Source organism: Podarcis vaucheri (assembly GCF_965113315.1).
Source record: "Podarcis vaucheri genome assembly, chromosome: 2".
Lineage (NCBI taxonomy): Eukaryota > Metazoa > Chordata > Lepidosauria > Squamata > Lacertidae > Podarcis > Podarcis vaucheri.
The window spans coordinates 56,953,086-56,975,438 of record NC_138760.1 but is presented as its reverse complement, the minus strand read 5'-3'; the positions used below and the strand labels follow the sequence as shown (position 1 = coordinate 56,975,438).

The window sequence follows — 22,353 nt, the reverse complement described above, 5'->3', positions numbered from 1 at the left end:
AAATCAAAATTTCACGTAACTGACTTACTAACCCAGTTTCTACAATATATTTATCTTTTCTAAGGAATTGTTGGTAATTATACCTGCTGGAACATTGATTATTTATTTGTTTGTTCATTCCACCTATCCCTAGGCAATTCAGAGCATGTTAAAAACAATAAATCCCCATCATGAAAAACCAACCATACAAAACATTTAAAACAATATGAAAACAGAAGCTGGAAGTTTTGCACCAGCATAAGCCCACATACAAGGACAATTCTAATTCAAGATCCAAAGTATTTTTGGGGGGTGGGGTATAGTTAAAAGCGTATTAAAAGGCCTGTGGGACTTAACCTAGCACCCAGGAGAATAACATAGGCACCAGGTGAGCTCCTCTGGGAAGGGCATTCTGTAGACAGGATATCACCAACAAAAAGGCCAAATTCCTAGTAACCATTCAAAATAGGTGGGGAAATTTGAAGAATCCTATGCAAATATGGGATGCAGGTGGCGCTGTGGGTTAAACCACAGAGCCTAGGACTTGCCGATCAGAAGGTTGGCGGTTCGAATCTCCGCGACGGCGTGAGCTCCTGTTGCTCGGTCCCTGCTCCTGCCAACCTAGCAGTTTGAAAGCACACCAGTGCAAGTAGATAAATAGGTACCGCTCTGGTGGGAAGGTAAACGGCGTTTCCGTGTGCTGCTCTGGTTCGCCAGAAGCGGCTTAGTCATGCTGGCCTCATGACCTGGAAGCTGTATGCCGGCTCCCTCGGCCAATAAAGCAAGATGAGCGCCGCAACCCTAGAGTCGGTCACGACTGGACCTAATGGTCAGGGGTCCCTTTACCTTTACGTGAATATTAAGACTTGGTGGGAACAATTGGTGGAAGAAGGTCAATGACGTAATCAGGCCTCAAGTCACTTAGGGAGAAACACACCCACCCACCCAGTAAAGCACATGGGGGGGGGGAGAAGACAGCGAATCGTTTCATCCTGCAAGCTGAGCTGCTTCTGCCTATGGAATGATCTCCAGAGAGCTACAATGAATCCCTCCTTCCATTTCTTTTTAAATTGTCACTTAAAATTTTAAAGATGGCACCCTATCTCTCCCCATACCCTTGCAGAGGACAGACTATAAGGAGCTGAGAAATGTATCAAAGTCTGACAGGGGAGAATGAGAGGTCTTGGAGATAATTAATGAGTTGGCAATATAAATAAAAGAAGAGCCCTACTGGATCAGACATTTATTTATTTATTTATTTATTTATTTATTTATTTATACATGCTACTACTACTACTACTACTACTACTATTACTATTATTATTCTTGAACTGTGATCCTCTGCTATGAGTCTTGGGACTTCCAGGCAATTCCACATAGAAGGAAATGAGTTGGTATGTACCAGGAGAATGAAAGCTGGAAGGAAGTGAAACCTTCCTCTAACTCCCAGTAGACTTCATTAAGCTGAATAGTTCTTGGACTCCTGCTTGCGCTAATGAGACACTGACACTGCATCCCAACTTCTACACCATCAATTCATAATGTGTTGTTATTATGACCCTGTAGTATTACCCACAGTCCACTGTCCTTGAGGATGACTACCCTGTATATTTTTGAAATACATTATGAGATTCAGGTAAGAGTCAGGTGCACCATTACAGTGTAATGGAAACAGGAATTAAACTCAGTTTTGAGATACAAACTCCCAGACCTGTACATTTACTTCATTGATCCATACTTTATTATGAGAAGCTGATTAGTACAGTACATACACATAAAATCAACATAAAAAATATTGTATTGTATTGTAATCATACTGCATTATATTCCTTTATGAGCACCTAAACCCAAGTGCAAAGCTGATTTGCTTAATCACATTTAAACAAAATCAAACTTACATTACAATTAACCTATTACATGAAAAACACAAACTGTTCCACATAACACGTATAGTATTTGTATTCCAGTACCTCTGACGCTAAGAATCTGTTTCTCCTGTATAGTTAAAGGATTACTGGAAAACAGCTAAAATGCAAAACCTGAACTAAATCTTCATTTCCTTGTTGCTTTGTTTCCTACACCCATCCAAAAATGGCTTCATCCTAATGGAAAAGGGAGATTAAAAAAACCTTTGGTTATGAATCTCTTGTTTACAATAAACAGGCTTATGGAATATGGTAGTTATCTTTGGAAGAAGTCTGCTTTGCAAAGCAGCTGCTTAATTGCTCAATGCCTAGACAACTTCAGGAGTTTCTGTACTGCCGTTTCTAGTTAAGTTTGCCTGACCAGATGAGATGGGCAAATAGACAGAAGGCTCCTTTGTTCTGTCAACCATCAGCTCTTAGGATGGTTCCTGATGAAATACAATATAGAGCAAATTAAGGAAGAACTGTAGCATAGTCAAACCATAGTGCATCCATAGATGAGGTATGGGAAATATCATATCCAATATTTCCTACATGTTAAGAGTTGGATCCTACCAGAAACATTTTCCTTCCACAGAATTCTATGAGCAGGGACTATTCTCCTGGTTTGGATCCCATATCAACCCAAAATTTTGGACTAGATTCAAATACCTCATTCCATTAGCAGAAGCCAACACAAGAATGCCCCTAGTGCAATGGGGGTTTCCCGTCTCCTCCCCACACCTGCTGTTGAGGGTTACAAGATTCCCCAGAAGAGCATTCCTCCGGGCAAGTACAAATCCTTGTTCTGAAAGAACAATCACCTTAGCAATATGTTGAATTCCACCCAATATTTCTTGGGGTGGTATTCAACTAGGATCTAACTCAGGGGTCTGCAACCCACGGCTCCGGAGCCGCATGCGGCTCTTTTACACCTTTGCCGCGGCTCCGGGGCGGATACTAGCGAGGGGAGGAGGCGCATTGTGTACCCACTGTGGCGGGCGCTGTACTGGCTGTGACGTCGCATGGGGGCGGTGTGTGCGTTAGTCACGCACTGTCCCGACGTCACCTTCCCGCCCGCTGTCAGATCGGAGGGCAGCGGCGCGCATGCTTTAAATGTCACAATGGTTTTGCAGCTCCCAGTTGTTTTTTCCTTCGGAAACGGGTCCAAGTGGCTCTTTTTGTCTTAAAGGTTGCAGACCCCTGATCTAACTTATTCATGCTCATTAGTTTACATGGGTCTACTCTGAGTAAAACATAGCTGAATACTGCCCTTAGACTTAATTCAATTGTTTTTAAATCATGTTGATACCACAGTTTACAAACATTTGAAAATATTTAGCTCCAAAACCTGCAAAGTATCTAGGTGAAAAAAATATTTGTCTTGGCAGTAGACCAAAGAAATATAGTAAACAATGTAAATTCTGTATGGCTTTTGCCATTGCACAGTAAGATATATCCATGACTAAGATAGTTTACAAAACATAAATATACCCTTCCTACCAATAAGCAAAGCTTCTCATGGGCCACCTCTAGACAATTCACCATCAAAATGCCTCTCATATATATACCTGAGATAAGTTGATGATATGCATGTCACTTGGAATGATAAATTAACTCTCACAGAATTTTACCACAGTTAACTGAAGCATTCCAAAAAGAGCATCAACATTTGCAGTGCTAAATATATGAAGTATACGGTCCATTGTCATCCCTGATTCTACAACTTTTGCTTACCTCTCTGTGAAAGTGTAGCCCTTATTAAATAATTTTCTATCACCATTATGTAATTGAAGCAGAGTTTTACTTACAGTGTCAATGCAGGAAGTCTCATTTTGTACATTCCCATTTACATCTCTGCCTGTGGATGAATTTCATGAGAACAAATATATCGCTTTCATTTGTATTGGAACTCTCATTACATTTCATCTGAAGCAATCTATGGTATTAAAATTGCAATAATCACCTTTAAAGAAAACAATTTACAGAAATAGCAAAGTGTGGCATTAATAATCTTGCTTTTACTATATAAACAAAAGTGCAAAACAATAACTGCTTGGTGCAAAACAGAGCCTTCTTGATTCAGACATGTTGTTCTGCATTTGCAGTTCTACTGTGATTACTCCAATGTATTTTTACTACTTATCTGATAAAGAATTCACATCAATAGGAGACTTATCTCCTTAGTGCAATATTGTGCAAAATCTGCTAATTAGAAAGAAGGCATTCGAATCAAGTGCTTTCAGCTAAATAGAGTTTAATAAGTGAGCCACTATTAAAGCTCTGCAAAAATGAACTACAATTAGCACTGAGGGTAACATAATGGTGCCTTTCAAAAAGAAGCAAATTATAGCCAAAGATTATTGCCACTATGTAATTTCTAATGGATGATAACAACAATGGGCATCAGAAAACACAAGTAAGGGGGGGGGATACCAATGTCCCTTCCTTCCTCCTGGTGTACAATCAAATCTCTCAACTAGGCCATGCTTACTATTGTCAAAGCCAGTGGAAGAGGGATGGATTTTTAAGTGATTCATATCTGTCAAGACAGAATGTTAGCTTTGGGCTTTCTTTTGTTTTTAAATAAAACACAAATGCTCTGGAAAACCCTATAACTCTTTTTTGTAATTTAGTGAGAAAGCAAGGCAGAAAAAGGCTGTAGGGGAACCTCAAGTATTATGAATCACAGCTGCAGCAGCTGTAAACCAGGCCAATGGAACCTCAGTCACAAAGACCACAAATTAGTTCCTCTGCTTGCATACAGGTATTGCAGTGGTTTGGGAATACAGGAACAGAGAGGGGACATATAAATAATACGACATTTAGAGAGTGAAATCCACCAAAAAGCCCCACTGGACATAGTTTAATTTGATACACACTTACCTGGAGTAAATTCCACTGGGTGGTATTCAACTAAGTTTTACTTTGAATAGACCCACTGTAATTAATGAACATGATTAAGTTGGATCCATTGATTTCAACAGGCCTACTCTAAGTAAAATTGGTCGATTACTTAGAAGTGAACTCTGTGGAGTTCAGTGAGTGGTAAACACACATAGGAATTGGAAGTGCCACTCAAAACCATGGGATTTGCTTTCAGTCTAGGAGTGGGGCACAAGTACCTATTACTAATATTCTAAACGACTTGTTGAATTTTGACTACTTACCTGAGCTCATCAGAGGAAATTAGATACTGGTTTAATACCCTAATCCTATAGTGAAGCAGCAATCCTATACACACTTATCTGGAGAAAGCCCCACTGAACACAGAGTGACTTACAGTAAAATCTTAGGTATTTTTACTTGGAAGTAAGTGTCAAAATCACTGTCATGGTACTGTCAATGTTTATGCTACTGTAATTGAAACCATGCTACTATAGCTGAAACCAGTCTACAATATTGGACTTTCCTAATAGATAATTAGAAATTCTAGCTAATTTAAGTTTGGCTTTTTTGAGTTATATGGAATGTGAACAACAAAAGGAAATACAAAACACTGCTAACAGAAACTACCAATGGTTATTTCCAAATACCAATGCATATTCTATACTCACATAGTTTGCAGACCTCTATTGACATTAATGTAAGCTCAGCAGACAAACTGAGAATATGTCACTTTAAATTTAACACATAACACTTAATGGATTGGTAAATCTGTTTCCTAAAACTAATTAAACTGTGAAGCCAGAAATTCCAATTATGATTGTAAGCATAATATTGTGTTACTTTGAATTGTGCAGCAGCTACAAAGCTCTAATGGAAACTGCATCAATAGAATGTCAGTTTTAATTCATGCTTCATTTCCATCCATCCATTCGCATCCAGGCCTCAATTAGGCCGCAAATATTCTAATATTATATTAGTGTAAGTCATAGCCAGCATTCATTGGAAGCTCACTTATTTATGTAATACTCATATATTATAGGCAGTCATCTTCTAATTTTACAGAAGAAACTCATTTTCATGATAGATTTTGTATCAAACGAGTATGGCAGCATCTTTGTGCATCTCTCTTTTAAAAAAATGTTTTATTTGATTTTACAAGTAAAAGGTTATAACAATGCCAAATACATAACCATATATAGAGATTTCTCTGAATCTCCAGACTTCCCACCCTCCCCTCCACGGGTCCTACTGTCAACTTTTTCAACTGCATAATATTTCATCATCCATATTTTGTATCTCTCCATATTGTCCATAGTATTTGTTACATTACAAGTGTTGTTAAAATCCTGCTAATGTTTTCATCTGCTTACAGTGGTCTCCTAAATAAAATTTTCCCATTCCTTCTTGAAGTTTGTTCATCTCTCATTCATAGCATTGTAAAATGAAAGTATGGAAAAGAGAGGTAGATGATGTCACCTGTGATAGCTAGTTTAATCCTGGAAAAGTAGCAAGTATCTCTTTTGCTAGGGAAGTTTAACTGTAAATTCTGCCCTCAACACCATCCCAGAGGCTCCATAGAAAAGGAGTGACATTGTTATTTAAAGCAATGAATAGAGAAGGTAAACCTAAGTCACCACATGTCAGAACACATGTAAAATACTACTTCTGGACAATTAGTCTGATAAATATCCAGAAGTGTTTTATAAATGTGCAATAGGTACTGAGAATAAGTGGTATCTATCTCTTATATTCAAATATAATTTATGGATGATATTGGGGCACTAGTGCCTATGCAAGCCTGAGGCAGTTAGGGCTTTCTCTGTCCAAACTGTGGGTTTGAGTTCTGCCTGCAAGATTAGAGGAAGCAGGTGTGCAATCTGCTCCCAAAGTACTTCATTGTGAGCTCTCCTTCTTAGAAAAAAGCCGTTGTGTCCTGTATTAACTCACTGCAGCACCACAGCAGTTTTCACAGGGAGCCCCTCATGAAACAATTCAAATTAGAACCCTATCCAACTAAATTTATCTCTGCTTCAAGTCTCATTCAAATCAGTGGAAACTCAATCATTCATGACCACCTTCTCCTTTTTATTTCAAGGGCATTAAGCCCAATTAACCTTAATTAGATTAGGGCCACAGTTTTCAGATCCCAAGGAAACAAAGGAGTGGATGTTATTTAGCATGACAGAATGTAAAGTCCATCTTACCAGATGATACTGGTGAAATGTATGTCTGGATATCACCAGAACTTTCCACTCTGGGCATAGTAATGGAGTCAAGAGTACCACAAGAAGCTTACTTCTTACCTACCTTCACTTGGAAGTTTGCTACAGGACAGCAATCTGCTTCTAAAGTGTCCATTTTCTTCTATCATTTTAGAAATTACTTTACACACTCCAAGCCAGACTGTGGACTAGAAATAGAGATATGTGAGGTATGTCAACAGAACCACATTGCCTTACCTATTGATAAGTGTTTTTAAAATGTGAGAAGAGATAACACAAGTGTCTCTTTATTTACATTGTTAAATGACTGGCCTTAAACATTATTGTCTTTTATTTTAAAAGGTCTAACCCTAAAAATGCATTATTTCACTTTTTGGTGTTACTTATGAGCTAGCACCTCCAAATCCGGTCCCCCACCCAGTAGGTATAGTCAAAGCTAGATGCTGATCACTAAGAATTGTATCTTCTAGTGTGGTGTTGTTATAAGTCTAGTACTGTATATGAGTGATAAAAGACTCATCTTTGTCCCTCCATGAAGCAAACCTCTTTCCTAACAGTATTTTCCAGAGCTATTTAGAACCAGCTTTTACATCATGGATTAGCAATAACACAGACAGTATTGACATTTCAATATTGACTGTATCTGTGTTGTCTGCTAACCTTCCAGGTCAGTATTCTTGCTTGCATTTCACTCCCACTTCCTTTTTGTTTCAGTACCAATCTTTGCATATTTCCTATTTATATTTGCTTCCTCTTTCAGAATTTCAACAGAAAGGTTTTTCCCCTTAGTAAATGTTGGGCATGTACATGTGATGCTGTTTGCCAAAAAAAAAGGAGGAAAGGGAACCATGAAACAGAATTATTGAATAGCAGGGCTCCAGGACTGTAAAAAGAGAGTGTAATATTGGGCTGTAAGTTTTGACTAGGGGGATGAGATTCACGTTCATCTCCCTATTGAGGAAAGAAACTTGGGCTAGTCACTCTCTCACTAACCAAGCCTACCAGGTTGTAGCAAGGACAAAGAGAGAATCCCATTTACACCACCTTGAACTCTCTGGAGGCAGCAAATACACAGACCGAATGACATAGCATAGTTTGGCTTCTATTAAAATGTCACACAAAATTATCTGTGTCAAGTTGCAGAGCAGCAAAGGAATAAGAGAGAAAGGATCCATAATCAATGGTATGTGCCATACCAATGGGAAGCAGTCAACAAAAATATTGTATGTAGACTAATCATGCCAGAACTTGTATTTATTTAACAGTGGGGGTTTTTGGAATTTAATGAGATGGAAGATTTTGCATGAAAAAAGTTTGTGCATACAGATCACAGAAGGTGGTGTGGACCGTGCAGCACCTTCTCACATGAAGCAGCAGATTGTTTAACAAGCAGCCACAGGCATAGACAGATATATATATAGTGTCTCACAGTCACACACATTATTTCACACATATGTGTATATTTCACAAAGAGCCCCTGGTGCTTCTAGGCACATGGGTATATGTTCCAAATGAAATGTGTTTGCCTTCTTCACAGTTTAATATGTGCATTGTGTGTACATGTTAAGAATAAAGCTCATATATCAGCCCATAGTGGTAAAACACAACACTTCTTATAACCAATACAACTAAAGTAGAAACTGGCACTGACATCAAGCTGAAAATGTAATTCATGTACATTCAAAAACATGATGCTAACGCAGTTAAAATTACTACTCTGTGATACATTCAATTACACAATTTGAATCACATCAATGAAAGTGGCAGAAGCCTAATGATAATAAGAGAGACTATGAGTTAGCCTTACTTCTAATGCTGAATTATAAGGCAAATTCCTTGTCCTTCTTGCAAAATATTGAATAGATAAACCATGTAACAAGATGTTAAAATAGTCCTTTGAAGGAAGTAGTTTTCCTCATTATTTTAAATCATGAATCAGTGACATTTGAATAAATTAAATCTGAGTTGATTACTTTACACATAATAAAACTATTAATCAGTTGTCAATTTAACAAACATGTCTGGTTTTATCCTCAGGCACTAGGTGAACTTTTCAGAGAGCACAGAATCACATTTATGATACAGAATGAAACGTGGCTTTCTACTAATATAGACTCTAGTCTCTTTTCCAATCAATTTATCCTTATATATTGCTTCCCACCCTTTGGGAGGAAAGGTGGGATATAAATTTATAATTAAAAAATTGGATGACCATTGTATTTTCCAAACTTTTAAAGCTGATCCTTCTTTTCTAAATATACTTGCCCTTCTCAGCAAAACTGCACCAACTATCACCATATCAGATGATCATATGGAGATTATCATGCATAATGACAGGCATCCTACTGCTACATGTGAGAATCTGTGGGTCAGGGTGAATGGATATAAAACTGATTGTGTAATCAGCCGTTACAGCTGCTGTGAATAGTCACTGTGCTTATTTGGTATACAGTTAGACTCAACCAAAATGTCAGACTGTGCATTTTGCATTTAATTGTCATTTAATCCAACTTTCACATTCCACCCCCCTTTAATCCAGAAGTGGGGAACATTTTTCAACCCAAGAGTCACATTCCCACAAGACCAACCTTCAAGGGGCCACATTGTAGTGGTGGACAGGGAAAAACAAGTAAAACAGGAATATAAAATCATGAGTGTTTCTCCCCAACCCCACCTCTTCATTTCACCCCACAATCAAAGAAATATGCTACAATAGGACAAGAAAAACATTTGAGCCTGATCTTAGCCTCACCCACCCAACTGTTTTTAGTGCCTGGACGTAATTCTGCAACATGAGAAATGGGACGTGAGTGCTGTTGAGCATGGGCAGAGTACTTTCCCTTCACTGCTAATTAATCACATCTGGGATTAGAGAAAGGCACTTCCAATTCACCAAAATAATTTCTAGGCTATCTTAAACCCTGACATCTTATCACTCTCTTCTTCATCTTATCTCTCTTCAGTATTTTAAATTCACCCACAACTGAGAACATAATCTGCTTTCTTAACATATTATCCTCTTCTGAAGCAACACTCAGTGTATAGCACAATAAAGCCTCATCCTCCATAGAGAACCACTCTCATATTACACCTTAGCAGGGCCCAATTGGGTAGGGGACAGCTTCAAAGAATGCTGTAATGGCTAACTAGTTCTGGAATGGACTGCAAAGCATCTTCATTTTTTTATTTCTAGTGCCATTGTGCTGATGTTCTACCTCTTTCTTTTGATGCCTGATCTCACTGTTATCAACTTCCCAGGAAGGAGGAAATTCAAATGCATCTCCTTGAGTTTCCTTGCAGCCACCTATTAAAAGAGTTGGATTTTATTTGCCACTGTGTTTGTTTCAGCTACTAATATCAAACTGCTAACATGTGGCTGTGAGACATCACAGATTTAAATCAGATCATGTAGCTCTAATTAAAATCTTATTTTCCCCCACCTTCCCTTGCAATCATGGTGCAAGTATAGGAGCCAATCTCTCACAAACCACTTTGAAAGATCAATATTTCATATCACTTCAAAGCATGAATGTCAGCCTTGCAGAGGGTACAGCATAATGCTGCATTACGAAGCTCATCTTGTTCTTCAGATAGTAGCTGGAAACGAAGGCAAGATGGCAATCAGAATTGGGGGCAGGGGGAAGAATTCAATATGTTTCCTGATGCTGCTGCTGCTGTGAGAAAGGCTTTTTACTGCAGTACAAATGGGGGGAGGGTTTCTAATATCTTTAGATGTGCCAAAAAATATCATTAGAACTACCGTTAAGGTTCTTGTTCTTCAGGGGATAGAGGGAATCTTTGGATGGGTTTGCCCTCCTACCTGCAGGACTATGCAAACAGGGCCATCTTAAGTATATCCAGCGCTGTGGTGCAAAGATCCCTCCAGCGCCGCCCCCCCCCCCCCCCGCTTCCCAGAGTTGTCAACCTTATTACTTATTACTGCGCTGCTGGCAGCTTTGCGGGGCTGGAGGAGGCAGGCAGCGGCTGGAGGGTGGCTCCTCCGGCGGGGAAGAGGCGGACGCTCCGGGCGCGGTGATGCTTCAATGAGGCAGGCAAGGGCGGCAAGCTGATGCCGGGTGGCGCTGCGTCCAGCCTCCACCTCTTCCCTGGCGCCCCACACCACTTGCCTCTATGGGCAAGACGCCCCTGTATGCAAATAAAGTTGCTGCAATCCTATATCCACTTACCTGGGAGCAAGCCCCAATGAACTTAATGGAAAACTATTTCTGAGGGGACATATATATCAAACAATTAACTTTTTATAAGTGAATGATTTTCCAGCATTTATAGACATTGTATTACGTTCTGAAAAATAATTAATTTAAATCACGATATACTCCTTAATAGTGAAATGATTGACTAAGACTACTAGCCTAGTACATCACGTCTTCCCCAAATCTGTTCTGGAGGGTTGGGGAAAACCCTCAGAACAATGCATGGGCAAAGAGACGGGAGACTGTTCCAGGTTCCAGCAGGTGCAGGTTCTCCTGCTAGTGTTACGGTGACAAGAGGAACATATTAAATGCACCAAATGGAGACAAAAGTCCTGTTGAAAAAAATTGTGTAAACAAGAAGAATTGTACTAGCTTCTGGCCGTTGTGTTTGTTTGTTTGTCTGTTTATTTATTTATTTATAAAAACTTTCCCTTCTTACATCTTAAGGTCCAAAGGCAGGCTATAATAATTTAATATAGTTATAAAAACAGATAAAACCATTAAAATGACATTTATGTAAAGCCATTCAAAATGGAAATCTATAAAATCAGCCAGAGCCAGATCCACCCCCCACAAAAAAAACAAAAAACAAAACCTGTCAAAGGCCAAAGTAGGGGATGGATCTTCAACATACAGAGAACGCTTCATAGCTGTAAAATGAAGATGTTGGAGAAAAACCTCTGCAGTGAGTTCCACAAGTTAGGGACTGTCACAGAGAAAGCTCGTTACCCACAGGCTAGTAAAACCACCAAAGGAGCCCCCTCTGCAGATCTTAACAACCCAGGTTGGCAGGAATGGGGCGTTCTTTTGGATATTTGGGGCCTAAGTCATTTAGACACTGGTGTGTTTAAATGCGTCTTGAATCGGACCTGGCAACAAACTGGCAACCAGTCTTGCATTGACACATGAAGAAACTTTTTAAAAAAAGAAAAAATCCTGAGGGCCAGGAGGTTGCTGTCTATTTATTTTAACGGGGCAAGGCTTGGTATTGCAAGCTGTTAGATGAAAAGGCAGGCCAAGCTTCTTAGTCAGCAGAACTATTTCCCACTCCTCAAGGGAGCACAATCCTATGCAAGGGGAAATCCCACATTCAAAATGGACAAGAAATGATTCCGCCCACCAGTTCCTTCATCCGGATTATTGTGAGACCCTCACCACCCCAAGGCAGAACCACCATGGTAGGGGATATGCAAGTATTGCAAACAGGGCCAGACTTAAGTTTGATGAGGCCCTAAGCTATTGAAGGTAATGGGGTCCTTTATATGTCCAGCTGTCCTTTGTCAACTACAAATTGTTGCTGTTTTTGTGTTGAATATATGCTATATGGTAATTTATGCACCTAATAGGTATCTAGGGACACGGGTGGCGCTGTGGGTTAAACCACAGACCCTAGGACTTGCCGATCAGAAGGTCGGCGGTTCGAATCCCCACAACGGGGTGAGCTCCCATTGCTCGGTCCCTGCTCCTGCCCACCTAGCGGTTCAAAAGCACGTCAAAGGGCAAGTAGATAAATAGGTACCACTCCGGCAGGAAGGTAAACGGTGTTTCCGTGCACTGCTCTGGTTCGCCAGAAGCAGCTTAGTCATGCTGGCCACATGACCTAGAAGCTCTACGCCGGCTCCCTCGGCCAATAAAGCGAGATGAGCGCTGCAACCCCAGAGTCGTGCACGACTGGACCTAATGGTCAGGGGTCCCTTTACCTTTACTAGGTATCTAAAGCCATTTGCCCATAACAAAATATGTATTTTATCAAAGTAATTGTTGAACTGAAATATAATTAAGACGGATGTTAATAGTGAAATTGGGGGAGGGGGGGCAAGAGAGTGGGGCTGTAAACTATAGCTTGTTTAGCTTATACGTAAATCCGGCACTGATTGCCAACCCTCGCCATTAACACCACGAGACGACACCGGCGAGGACACGCGGCCTCCTGCCCTGCGCTCTGCTCGTACCCGCTTCTTCCTGGCCGTCGGAGCCTGTGGAGTTGACAGCGGCCGCCTCCGCCTTGCTGCTCCGCCCTTTGCGTGGCGACGCCAGTGGCTTGACCCCAAGCAGCCTCTCGGCTCTGGGCCTCTTCGCCTCGCCTCCTTCCTCCCAGCCTCTCCCGACCCCCTTCGTTCTCGCCTCGCCAGGGGCTTTCAGCCCCAAGCAGGGGCTCCCTCGTTCCCCGGAGGGAGGACCGGCTGCACCCCGAGAGCCTCTTCTGCCCGAGAGCGCGGCAGCGGGAGACGCGCCCGAGAGGCAGGAAGCCTCCGGGTCCCTCAGGTGGCCGCCGCCGCCGCCGCCATAACGAATCACGTTGCCACAGCGGTGGCTGCCGAAACTGTTCACGTAAACCACCCGCCGCGACCTGCCCCTTCCCAGGCCAGAGCTGGCCTTCATCCCGAGGGAAGCGGAGCCTCGGATAAGGGGCTTTCTCCTGTCAGGAATACAAAGGGGGGAGGAGTTGTGGGGTGAGCCAATGAGGAGAAGCAGGGCGCCCGCACTGTCCCCTCAGAGAATCCTGGCCCCTGTGGTTTGTGCAGGCTTGTTGGGAAGAGTAACTCTGTGAAGGGAAAACTACATTGCCCAGAATTCTTTGAGGGTGGGGGAATGTGTCTGGAATGGGGGGGGGGGTGTTTCCTGAAAATTGCACAGCCTTAAGCGTTGGGGTCGAGGAACACAAAATGAGAACACACATATTCATATTAAAGACAGCTTTCCCCAAGCTGGCCTCCAAACATTTTTGGACTACAACTCCCATCATGCCTTGCCACTGGGCAAGCTAGCTGGCAGGGATGGTTGGCTGTTGGGAGCCCATTGTCATCTGGCTGTGCTAAGAATATTCCTGGGTGACTCATACTGCAGCAGCAGCAGTGAGTAAGCAACTTGTTTCCATGGAGGGGCTTGAACGTCAAAATATTCCAGCTTCTTGCAGTGAAGAAAGCGCGTATTTATATTTAGCTCATCATCATCTGACAGCCAGGGTGTCAAGAAGAAGCTATCTGAGCGAGCAACATAGAGGCTCTGCACCAAGTCCATTAGAGTAGAAGCATCCAGACTGCAGTAAATGTGTTTCTGTTTTGCTTTTCTTACCAGTCCAGTATGGTAAGCACAATTTGCAAACAACAGCATAAGAATCACCTTAGCACCTCTAGGTGCTCAGGGGGCTAAGATTTATTACAGGAAAGAGGAGACAGGTTGGCACTGGGAATCAGGGCTGCCTTTAGGTATCTTCTAAAATTCAGATTTCTTTGACATCTGGAAATGAAAATGACAAAAGTTTATTTCCTTGACATCTGATGGGAGGGCGTTCAACAGGGCAGGCTCCACCACCCAGAAGGCCCTCTGCCTGGTTCCCTGTAACCTCACATTTCACAGTGAGGGAACCACCAGAAGGCCCTCGGAGCTGGACCTCAGTAATTGACCTGTAATGGCTGCTGCAGAAGCAGGAGGGGCCTGACACAAATAGGATCTCATTCTCCAGAGATTACATAATTCACCAAACCCACATGTCAGACAGGGGCTTCACATACACTGCTTCAAACAAACTTTCTATATAGAACATCCCACTATTTTTTAAAAAACCCACATCTTCCTTGCAGAAGCATAACTGCAGTCTTCTCATTCACACCCACTCTACCAACTACTGTAACAGGGTTGCACTGCCATGTTAGCTTTCCTACTCTAATGAAGCTGTTGCCTGTGAGCTTTAGAGCCAGGGTACTGAGACCATATGATTTGTGAAGGGCCCAGAACTGCAGAGGGTTATATGCAGCTCTCTATAACTGTCTAGTTTGCCCTTCAAGCACATGATGATTGAGGATTACCAGGAATGGAATGATCATTGCACTGAACCACAGAGGAATCACAACATGACTATTAAATTGCCACAAAAGACTGGCGGGAGGAGGCCGGTTAATAATCACACGGAAAACATTCTTGCTTGAGCACATTGCAGTTTGCTGCCTTCTACAAATTGTGTGCTTGTAACGCACAAGTCATCAGACATCTCCTTAATACTCACTATGCAAGAAATAAAATGAAATACTATGCAGTATTTCATCTGGATTTTGTGTCAGTCTTGCACTGGCTACAGAAAGGTACTCCGAGAAAGACAGTAAAGAAGGAGCAAGGTGGGGAAATGTGCCAGTTGGGTAAAAGGTAGTGTTTTACAGCAGTGAATTCAGCTAAGCAATTTTGACTATTTGTAAAGCCATATTTATTGCTTTTCACATGGAGCATTTCACGAGGTGATAATGGGCTCTATCACAACATTTGCTGGAACTAGGGGTATGTCTTATTTATTTAACTGTTTTTAACATTACAGCATCTGCATATATTTGTGTGAGGTTTTCTTCAGGTTAAAGACCTCCTTTAAATACAGTGGAGTTTTCACTATAACAAAATGCAACTCCATTAAAGGATGCAAACTGTTGTTCAGAGACAAACCATAAGATGGCAGGCTTAGCTATCAAAACACATATACACAAAGATAGAGGGAGGGAGGGAGGGGGAGGGAGAGAGAGAGAGAGAGAGAGAGAGAGAGAGAGAGAGAGAGAGAGTCTGGTGAGACAGTGGGGATTATTGTAACAAGCCCATCCCTTATTCCAGAACAGTAGTGTATTTTTATGTTGCAGGTAAAATGTCATGCTGGCATAAGCACAACTTGCAGACACAAAGCAAAATGGTTTGCCATGAGTGATAGATAATTTGCTTCCCCACAGAGCAAGAAAGGCCTATCACAATCTCAAGATACTTATTCAACAAAAATGAGAGCCCATAAAAAGAAAATAATGACCAATGAATGAATGAGAATAAAATTACTTCTCAGTATTTTTAAGTATGTTCAGAACAGCCATTCCAAGGAAAATGTATGTGATACAAAACAGGTAGGACGTGCAAACTGGCCTGCACATTAACAAAATGAAAATTCAGTTCAAGTGAGTGAAGAAACCAGTTGCCCATATTTTCTCTTATGCAATACAAACTTAGCACTCTGGTGAGAAGACGCCAGTGAGCCTGATTAAGACTCTCCTCCTGCAAGAGAGGGGAGTGGTTGTGGTCGGGAGCCGGACTCCGCCTCAAGCAGGGGGCGTTAGCCCCCTGCCTCCCACTCACCTGGCGGGCCTACGCCCACGGGCAGGCACCCAACCAGGTGCCTGCGAGGGGGCGTGTTTAGCATCCCAAATTGCTGCGGCACCAGCCTTCCGGCCTCACTTTTCATCATCCCGTCGTGAGTCATCAGCTAGGAGTCATCACAGTCATCACAGGGAAGAGCCACGAGGTTTGGTGTCGGGGGGGGGGTGTCTGTGTGTGTGGAGGCTGCCTGGTTCCTGGCTTGCCTTTTAACTTTAGGAGGCTTGCGTGCGCTCATTGCTTTACTGCTTTTAAAAACCCAGGCATCCAGGTTAGCCTTGCTGTGTCCTCTTTTCCATGTAAAAACCTACATTTGAATGACATTTGGTTAAATAGCATCAGCGGAAGGATCAGGGATTGGTTACAGCTGTGAGGGTATTGGCGGTGAGCCTTTTTGGGCTCGGGTGGCAGTTAGGCATTGGAATAATGTGTTGTGGTGTGTCGAAGGGCTAGGTGTGGCCATCGCCTATGCCTTCAATTTTTGGGTATTCTGTTAAAGGAATCTGGCGGTCGTGTATTCCGTCCGATGCCTGCTTGGCGGGAGGCCATGGCACGACCCTCGGTGACATCAGGGGAGAGCTTATAGTTGGATTAGCATCAACAGGCTCCACCTACTGGTGAATAAACCCCCCTGTTTTAGACTCACCCCTCTCTGAGGGGGTGGAGTCAGCTGACGTAATCCAATGCCTAAGCCAACACCTTTTCACTTGCTGTAATCAATAAAGTTGTGGCCTTTTCTATCCCATTAACCTTATATCACGTGTCCTCATGTTTTCATTCCACTACGCGGGGATCGGGTCCTCGAACCACAACAGGATGTTCTTTTATTGACTATTATACTGAATGAATGGGAAAGGTACCACAATCCTAGAAACTATAGTCCTGGTTGACTTCTGCATTCCAGGTGCTCTTGCCTCCAGTAACTGGCCACTGAATCAAATTTCACATTAGCCACACCCTTTTAGCCCCCTCAGAGGAAAAGAGAGTTACCTAACATTTTACATTTTACAAGACTGATACTGCTTGGCCACTACAGTGCTTAATGCCAAGCATACAGTATGCACTAAGAACTGTGCTGACAACAGCATCCTGGAGGGTTCAGAGTGTACGTTAAGTAGGCAAAATGTGTGGGACAAGAAACAAATCAGCTGGAAAATGAGCATTGGCCTGGGTGTGAGGTAAAGTCAGCAGTAGACTTTGTAAAGCCTTTCTTAAAGAGCTTGGAAATGATTTACAGAGAGATTGTGCCTTGACAATTAATGGCAGAAAGAAGGTTTCTGTCAAGCTGCTCCCTACAACTGGAACCAATAGAATGAGAAAAGGGGGTGATATCAGATGAGTTTGTGTAGAAGGTGAAAAGCACTGCAAATGTTAGCATCTGCTTGCAGAACGAAGAAATGCTTTAAAACAGGGGTGGCCAACTCCCAAGAGACTGTGATATACTCACAGAGTTAAAAACTAGCAATGATCTACCCCCTTTTTGAGGGTTCAGGTCAAAGTTGAGCTTTTTTTAGGAATGAGGAAGAGCCATTTTGGGGGGGTCAAAGCTGTTGAGTTTTTTCATGTAAAATGTTGAGCTTTTTTTAGGGGAGCCACAGTTGTTCAGCTTCTTTGGGAGGAGCCAATGATCTACCAGTGATCTACCTGTTGGACATGCCTGCTTTAAAACAAGAATGGGGAACCTGCGTGACACTTCAGATATTCCCATCAGCCCCACCCCCTCCCTCAGCCAGCACAGCCAATGATCAGGATGATGGGAGCTGTAGTCCAAAAACATCTGGAGGGCCACAATTTCCCCATCCCTGCTTTAGAATAAAGACTAAAGCTTAAGGTTGATGCAGAATGTGGCAAGAAGCCAGTGTAGGTTTTCAAGGAGATGAGTGATGCATTCATAGCAATGGGAGGGAACAATGAAATGTGTGTTTTAGTTTATGTGCTGTGCCCAAAGCAACTCGCAGCAAACACCAGCTTGCTACCAAAAGATGCAAGTACTATTATATAGGTACCAAGCAGTATGGAAATACTATCACTTGCAAATTTACTGATTAATTTGTAAGCCCTCAAGTGATGCTATTGTCCTGTGAGATTCTCCTAAGAATCCAACAGCCTTGGAACAAGCACACTTGCCTTGTCTGCTTCGATAGAATTCTGGCAACATCCAGTATTTAATAAGCATACAGGAGCCAAGTTGTGATTTCAGCCTGCATAACCACCATGGAACTTTTATATTCCCTTAGTGAAGGTTATTGGGTTGTTGTTTTTAAGCATGGCTCAAACCCAGTTACAAGCGAAGCTCTCAAGTTTATGATATTTGTGACGCGTAGGAAGGAAAATCTGCTGTTGAGTCATAGCAGAATTACTTCAGTCAGCTATAATACAAAGACAGAACAGATTATCCACCTTCAGAGCTAGTATCTGGAGACACCTTGATGGCAACTGAGGCTACCCTTTGCAGTGACAAAACTCTCGCATATCTTTGAGAGGTGCCAATCAAGAATAAAGTGCCACAACAGAAGTGCCTCCTTCTCCAGGAAACTTTCAGAGCCCCTGTTGCTCTCACTGTGGCCCCCACCTTGTTCAACAAGCTTCCCAAAATGTAGGGTATATATGGGAGTAGCCTTTAATGTGGTGTGAGATGCTGGAACCAGAGCAGGAAATCAAGATTTCACTCGTGCACACATGAACACGTGAGCGGTCATCCCGAAAGGCTCCTTGGATCCAGACTCCAGAGGACTTTTGGAAAAGGTGATTCTCCAGCTTGTGAAAGACTAACTTCCCATTTAAGGGCCATCTGGATATGCCCCAGGCATGTCAGCAAGGTATATTTTATTTCCTGCAAAGGTTATGTGTGTCACTCTCAAAGAGAATATATATCCTTGCAAAGCAAGATTCACAATGAGTCCAGAAGGGACATAATGCTTACATCTGCAACTGGAATTTATCCAGCACATGCTGTTCCAGAAGCATTTGTAATTAGGGCTTGGGACTAAGGGCCAGTTCACAAGTACTTGATTAAAAAAGGATGAGTGTGAACTTATCAGAATGTGCATGCAAGGTTCTGGGCAACTGTTTCTGTGATCACAGATTTTGGAGGAAATGCAACCACAATTATCAGCATGTACAGCCGAGTTCACACTGACCTTTTGTGGTCTTGCACCGACACATGTAGTCATGCGGAAGAATTTGATGTGTAAACTTGCCCTCCACAGAATTGTTTCTCTTCCCTGGTTATGCCCCCATGTCTGCTGCTTGCTTGCTTATAGCACTCATATATAATATGGACCTGATCATCAGGACACAAATTGCTTGTGAAACTTCATTGTGCAACAGTCCTGTGAGCAGATGACCCACCAGGACCCACAAGTACTGTTATGTAAATGACATGGATGATGGGGGAGTCCTGCCCTTTGCCTGCTTTTTGCTTTTTGAAACTGCAGACCTTTCCCTCAAGAGGTGATAGATTTCAAAAGAGCATGGGAATGTCCAGAACTAAAATGCATTGGTTATTAAGAAGCTCCTCACCCTCCTTCTATGGCCACTAAATCTTTCTAAAAGCTTGCTATGCAGACATTGCCTATGAACAGCAGAGAGCCCTGCAGGGCACAGTCCATTCATCACCTGGGAGCTCCAGTTAAAATGGATTGAGCAAAAGTGATGAGAAAAACACCGCAACTCAGAGTAGACAATCATCTGCTAGATGTACAAGAGTCACCTGGTGTAAGGCAGCTGCACGTACCTCTGGAAAAAGCAGTAACAGAATTATTCAGAAGGCCCAGCAGAGGGAGTGCAACACTGTTAATTTCATGCGCAGAGAGATGGTGGGTGGTTTCCTTTGAGTACTAAAAGCCAGAGAACACAACACACTTACGTGATAGGCAAAAAACGGCCACTTCCACAACCAGCTTAACATAAAATAAATGTTAATACTACCTTGGTTACCCACAAATGATAATTCTATCACATTGCAGTGGTATAAGATGAAAGGTATTTACAACTAAGCCACTTGAATGTTATACACACACACACACACACACACACACACACACACACACATATATATATATATATATATATATATATATATATCCTGCAAAAGGCAGCTGCATACAGAGCATCATTGCAGACGTTTTTCATACTGACGGACTGAATTGGCTTATTTTACTGAGAAGAAGAGATGTCAATGTTTTCTGCTCTGCTCTCCCTTCTAAGGCCATTATTTGTCTCCCAATTTCCTGTAGGCAGGCAATGGGCCTTTTGGACTGTTGTCTGAGCTGGCTTTCATGACACTGAATAAAGAACAGCTGAGGAATCGCCTCATAGGCATTTGCTGGGCAGCCAATTTTCTATCAACCAATCCGTTTTGAAGCAATGGGGAGATCTATTCTGCTTCCATTCCCAAAAAGAGAGCAGGCACGCCCAATCAGAAATAAAATGGACATTTTGTCACCTAAAAATCACAAGAGGAGGATGGTTTTCCTGCGTTTTAAGAGTTTGTAAGGGATGGAAAATTTTCCGCATGAGATGTGCTACGCAGAGAAATGTGCAGTGTTCTAACCCATTATGCTGCACATGCCTCCTCGCTATCTAAACTCTAGCTTTAGGAAAGCAGTCTAAACAAATTCAGTTTTCAGCTTCCATTCCAAAGCTGACGAAAAGGACAAGCTTTAACCTGCAGGAAAAACAGGTCCTGCTGAAAGCATTTGCACATATTCAACCCAGTCCTGATACTTCACAGGGTAACAAGAGCCATCTGATGCACTCTCTTTCTGACATACAGTGGTACCTCAGGTTAAGTACTTAATTTGTTCCGGAGGTCCGTTCTTAACCTGAAACTGTTCTTAACCTGAAGCACCACTTTAGCTAATGGGGCCTCCTGCTGCTGCCGTGCTGCCAGAGCCCGATTTCTGTTCTTATCCTGAAGCAAAGTTCTTAACCTGAAGCACTATTTCTGGGTTAGCGGAGTCTGTAACCTGAAGCAAATGTAACCTGCGGTACCATTGTATTTTCCTTTCCCCCAAAGTTACCTTAGGAGGGGATACAGAATTCATTGGCTGGCTGGGGCAGAGCTGCTGTGCTAGGTTCCTGGCAGGTGAGTTTCTGTTGCTTACCAAGAGGGAAAGGGGCAGGGATGTTAGAGCAGTCCAAACACACCAACAGGGGCTCCAATCAGCTTTGGAGACCAAATAAAAGCAAATGCAGTATTAGTACAAAAATAAAAGTAGGAACCACCATTCTTATTATCGTTAATTATATTCCCCCAGTTTCCGAACAGTCTCCCCTCGAAGTGTTGACCATATCCAGATTTGCTTAGCTTCAGCAAAGTGGCTGCATCATGTGCCTTCGGATCGTACTCTGGAGTCATGCCACACTTGACCACTTGTAGCATCCTTGTTTCCAGGCATCACTAAGGAGCGACCAGGCTACATAGTAGTACACATAGAAATACAGTGGTACCTCGGGTTAAGTACTGCATTTTTTGCTCTATAAGACTCACTTTTTCCCTCCTAAAAAGTAAGGGGAAATATGTGTGCGTCTTATGGAGCGAATGCAGGCTGCGCAGCTATCCCAGAAGCCAGAACAGCAAGAGGGACTGCTGCTTTCATTGCACAGCGATCCCTTTTGCTGTTCTGGCTTCTGAGATTCAGAATATTTTTTCCCCCTTGTTTTCCTCCTCCAAAAACTAGGTGCGTCTTATGGTCTGGTGCGTCTTATAGAGCGAAAAATACGGTACTTAATTCGTTCCGGAGGTCCATTCTTAACCTGAAGCACCACTTTAGCTAATGGGGCCTCCCGCTGCCACCACGCCGCTGGAGCACAATTTCTGTTCTCATCCTGAAGCAAAGTTCTAAACCTGAAGCACTATTTCTGGGTAAGCAGAGTCTGTAACCTGAAGCGTATGTAACCTGAAGTGTATGTAACCTGAGGTACCACTGTAGTACAAAAAAAGAGGACTCATCAGATGACTTCAGAAAACAAGTAGATTCATACCTCACATTTAACTTGGGAGACAGTTCCCATCTCTCAACC

General features: G+C 42.4%; 1 protein-coding gene across 3 annotated transcripts; it reads right to left on the bottom strand.

Moving 5' to 3' along the window:
• Positions 1 to 1,697: 1,697 nt before the first annotated feature.
• On the bottom strand, positions 1,698 to 14,458 carry LOC309527127 (uncharacterized protein C5orf47). 3 transcript variants are annotated; one of them, XM_082213660.1, is made up of 5 exons: positions 13,119 to 14,434; positions 10,210 to 10,298; positions 7,080 to 7,182; positions 3,695 to 3,744; positions 1,698 to 2,081 (listed from the first exon to the last, which is right to left on the bottom strand). In XM_082213660.1, the coding sequence occupies exons 1-5, from the start codon at positions 13,588 to 13,590 to the stop codon at positions 2,055 to 2,057; spliced, it is 741 nt and encodes a 246-aa protein (XP_082069786.1). In that variant the 5' UTR covers positions 13,591 to 14,434; the 3' UTR covers positions 1,698 to 2,054. The 3 variants fall into 3 exon arrangements, with proteins under 3 accessions (XP_082069786.1, XP_082069787.1, XP_082069788.1); XM_082213661.1 differs by having other exon boundaries at positions 13,161 to 13,789; XM_082213662.1 differs by lacking the exons at positions 1,698 to 2,081; positions 3,695 to 3,744 and adding an exon at positions 3,751 to 4,824 and having other exon boundaries at positions 13,119 to 14,458.
• Positions 14,459 to 22,353: the final 7,895 nt, after the last annotated feature.

Excerpts from the sequence above, each read along its gene's own strand:
- LOC309527127 (XM_082213660.1), bottom strand. The coding sequence starts at position 13,590 with ATGAAGGCCAGCTCTGGCCTGGGAAGGGGCAGGTCGCGGCGGGTGGTT. Across the intron at positions 10,299-13,118 it reads GAGGCCGCGTGTCCTCGCCG|GTGGCTGCAAGGAAACTCAA; the intron begins GTGTCGTCTCGT and ends CTCTTTTAATAG. Across the intron at positions 3,745-7,079 it reads TAGCAAACTTCCAAGTGAAG|GCAGAGATGTAAATGGGAAT; the intron begins GTAGGTAAGAAG and ends ATTCATCCACAG.